The sequence below is a fragment of the Microtus ochrogaster genome, unplaced genomic scaffold (genome assembly GCF_000317375.1).
Source record: "Microtus ochrogaster isolate Prairie Vole_2 unplaced genomic scaffold, MicOch1.0 UNK131, whole genome shotgun sequence".
Taxonomy (NCBI): domain Eukaryota; kingdom Metazoa; phylum Chordata; class Mammalia; order Rodentia; family Cricetidae; genus Microtus; species Microtus ochrogaster.
This window is the reverse complement of record NW_004949229.1, coordinates 354640-358136: the sequence shown is the minus strand read 5'-3', so window position 1 is coordinate 358136 and position 3497 is coordinate 354640. Positions and strand designations below refer to the sequence as shown.

At 43.0% G+C, this 3497-nt stretch overlaps 1 protein-coding gene across 1 annotated transcript in view; it reads right to left on the bottom strand.

Annotated features, from left to right (window-relative positions):
- Positions 1-457: 457 nt before the first annotated feature.
- CUNHXorf58 (chromosome unknown CXorf58 homolog) overlaps positions 458-3497 on the bottom strand; it is a 30920-nt gene continuing 27880 nt past the window's right edge. The window contains exons 7-8 of the mRNA XM_026778376.1: positions 2386-2542; positions 458-748 (exon numbers count right to left, since the gene is read on the bottom strand). Coding sequence (XP_026634177.1) covers positions 578-748; positions 2386-2542 — 328 coding nt within the window. The 3' untranslated portion in view covers positions 458-577. The remainder of the gene's footprint in view (positions 749-2385; positions 2543-3497) is intronic.

The following is a 3497-nucleotide window of genomic DNA, read 5'->3' as shown; positions in this document are numbered from 1 at the left end:
TATTATAATTCACAATAGGTCATTCCAGAACCATTCCGTAAAAACAACGGTAATGGAGGCCGACTCGAGATTAGCCCTTGACATACATGGATCTAATCTACATGGGAAGTAGAAAGAGACAAGATCTCCCGAGTAAATTGGGAGCATGGGGACCTTGGGAGAGGGTTGAAGGGGAGGGGAGAGGCAGGGAAGGGAGCAGAGAAAAATGTAGAGCGCAATTAAAATCAATAATAAAAAAGATTAGCCCTTTATCCTGTGAATTCAAATATTTGTGGTAAGCATGGCCTGTTCAAATAATTGTAATGAAAAAAATCAGCGTTGAATCAAACACTTAGGCATTAATTTGCTTCTCATTTCTTGGATAAAACTGTATATTTTTAGTTTCAGATTCTCTAATGGAAGTAATCAATTCAGGTTAAAAACCATTCCCACCTATGATAATACAAAGGGGCTTCCAAATACATCAGCCATCTGGTTAAGAAAGCATGCCAAAGCCTTTTTTCTACTTGGGCTGTTCTTTATTTATAGATAGCTAACAACATTGTCAAACAACTGTGGCTTTGGGTCCACTAGTATTTCAAAACAATGAAGACTGTTTAACATACAGGTCTTGATACCAGGCAAATAGTTCCCTTTCTTCTTTATCCAGTTTGGTGTCTGATGAGGAGTCTTCAATTGCCAGGATTTCAAAAGATGGGCGGCTGAAGATGACCTTCTCCTTCCCTTCGAACCTGTCTGCCTGTGCTTCCTGGGTGGAATTACAAATAAAAGCAGACGGTTTCGCATTTGCCTTTTACTACTTTGTATTTTTATTCTCTACTTTTTACTTAGCTTCACCCTCCACAAATTTTGAGCAGAATTAAGAATATTTTCATGTAGTTATTTAATATAAAACACACAAGTGCCGTGGCACAAGTGTCACAGCCAGAGGCAACTTTTGGGGAGTTGGTTCTCTCCTTCCATCATGTGGAGTCTGGCTCAAACTCAGGTTATTAGCTTTGGTAGCAAGTGCCTTTAGTTGCTGAGTATCTCACCAGCCCGGCAAAAGTTTTAAAAATCACACGGTAGCCGGGCGGTGGTGGCGCACGCCTTTAATCCCAGCACTCGGGAGGCAGAGGCAGGCGGATCTCTGTGAGTTTGAGACCAGCCTGGTCTACAGAGCTAGTTCCAGGACAGGCTCCAAAGCCACAGAGAAATCCTGTCTCGAAAAACAAAACAAAACAAAATCACACTGTAGTGCATCAAAACATGTTCATTATAAATATCCCTTCAGTGTGGAAGTATAGAGGCAGATTTTATATAGCATAGCTCTTTTATGGTTTAAGAGAACCTCTCCAGCCTATAGCTCCAGCTACTCAGGAGGCTAAAGCGAGACTATCACTCGAGCTCAGAAGGAGAGGCCATCTTGGACAACACAGAAAGACCCTATGTCTCAACAATGACAGAGGTAGGGATAGAGGCCAGTGTATAGCACCTGGGAAGCTCTGCTTTAGTTTTGAGCACACACATCAGAAGGCTTTCATTCTGAGAAAAGCAGAGACACACTGGATCGAACCTGTGGGACAATAAGTCACTCTTTCCTTTTTGCCAGCTTTTGCTGATGTGGAGTTCAAACGGCAGGTGCTTAATAGAATAGTTACCAATATTGTGCGAGAATTCTTTTTGTAAAAAAAAAAAAAGCTTTAGCCTTCATTTTTATTTAATGTGTCTGGGTGTTTTGTCTGCACATGTGTGTGTGTGTGTACCATGTGCATGCAGTGACCTTGGAAGACCAGAGTGGGGCGTCAGATCCCCTGGAACTGCAGTCAAAGATAGCTGTGAACCACAGTGTGGGCACCGGGAATTGAAACAGTCCTGTGGAAAAGAACGCCAGTACTTTTGACTGCTGAGCCCTCTCTCCAGGTTGCTTCCCCCACTTTTTTTTTTCTGTTTTGAAATGGTCTTGCTATGCAGCTCGTGTTGGCTTTGAGCTCAGTAATATAATCCAGCTGGCCTTGAACTCAGGCTCTCCCTGCCTCTGCCTCCCCAGGACTAGAAAGCCCCCAGGACTAGAAAGCGTGTGGATGTTTAAGAGCCGAAAATGCAGCTGGGTGTGGTAGCGATGCTTTTCATTTCCGCTCTCAGGAGGCAGAGGATCTCCGTGAGTTCGAAGCCAGCCTGCTTTATACAGACCTCCAGGGCAGCCAGGGATACACAGTCAAACAAACATATAATAAAAGAAAACGGATGTTACCAGAAAGTAGCTTCCCACTCCCCAGGTATTGGTATGCCAAAGGTGTTTCAGCCCTGAACTTGCATTTCTTTGTGCAAACAAAGTTACGGACAGGCAGTTTGAAGGTTGTCCAAGCTAGCGAGTGAGTTCCCTGCTAGTTAAATTTGAGTTACCTTGGAGGAAGCCTTGTCTTGTTTAGCTGCCATATAGGCTTTTTTCATTTTTTCAACCTTCTTTTGGGCCTGCTTGGATCGGCGGCCCAGATGTTTCGCTTTACCTTGCTCTTCCCAAGGCTGGTAAAAAGGACGGATGGTTGTAATGCATGGGCACCTAGAAGACATTTGAATTAGAGACAGAAACAAACAAAAAGAAAAGAACACAAAGCTCCAGGTAGCTCCAGTGGTAACTCTTCCTAACACACAGGCTTTCGTTTCTATGGTACTGCCCTAACCCTCAGCAGGTCCCAAAGAAACTGCTCCGACTCAATTCCTGCTCTTGGGGGTTTACTTCTGGGAGATCCCAGCCTAGGACTTTATCCAAAGATGCTCTTATGAAAATATTTTTCTTCTTCAGTTGATTTAAAATTTGGCTAGCTGTCTGGCTTCCAAATGACTCATTCTTGGATAATCAGTAGCACGAATCCAAATAGCAGGGAGATGAAGGTTATGTATGGCAGCGAGGAAAATGACATCATTTATTCGACCTTGGTGGTAATAGGGTTAAGTTCTATATTCAATGCTCACATGCATGAGCTAGAGAAAATCTATTTCATGATGACAGACCGCGTCTTGAGCCAGGCTATCTGTCTGGAAAGTGCACAGCCTTGACTGTAAAATAAAGGATCTTAATTACATTGTCGGGCCAACACCTTTCATCTCTGCTCTTGAGAGTCCCCAGTGTGTTTCCTTGCCAGTGTCTTCTTTGTGGTCTAAGGACCATTTCTCATTGCAAGTATATGTGTGAAGACATATTGCCAGCAAGTCCCCTTCAGCCTTAGCATCGCTTTCTCTTTCTTAAGAAAGACAGATTAACTTGTAAATAAGCTGGGCCGGGTAAGTTTTAGTAATGGACATTAAAAGCAATCTGATTGGAATAATAGCGTTCAGTCCCTGTCGTTTCAGCTCCTAATCCATATATCTTGTTACAACATGGTGGTCCAAAATATGAATCGGTTTGCTTGTTATTGGTAAGGAAGGGAATAATGCCATTGCAATTTATATACAACTGATCCTAGGCAATGGGAGCCAGGAGAGTGAGAGTCCAATTCGAGCTTTCTTTTTTTTTT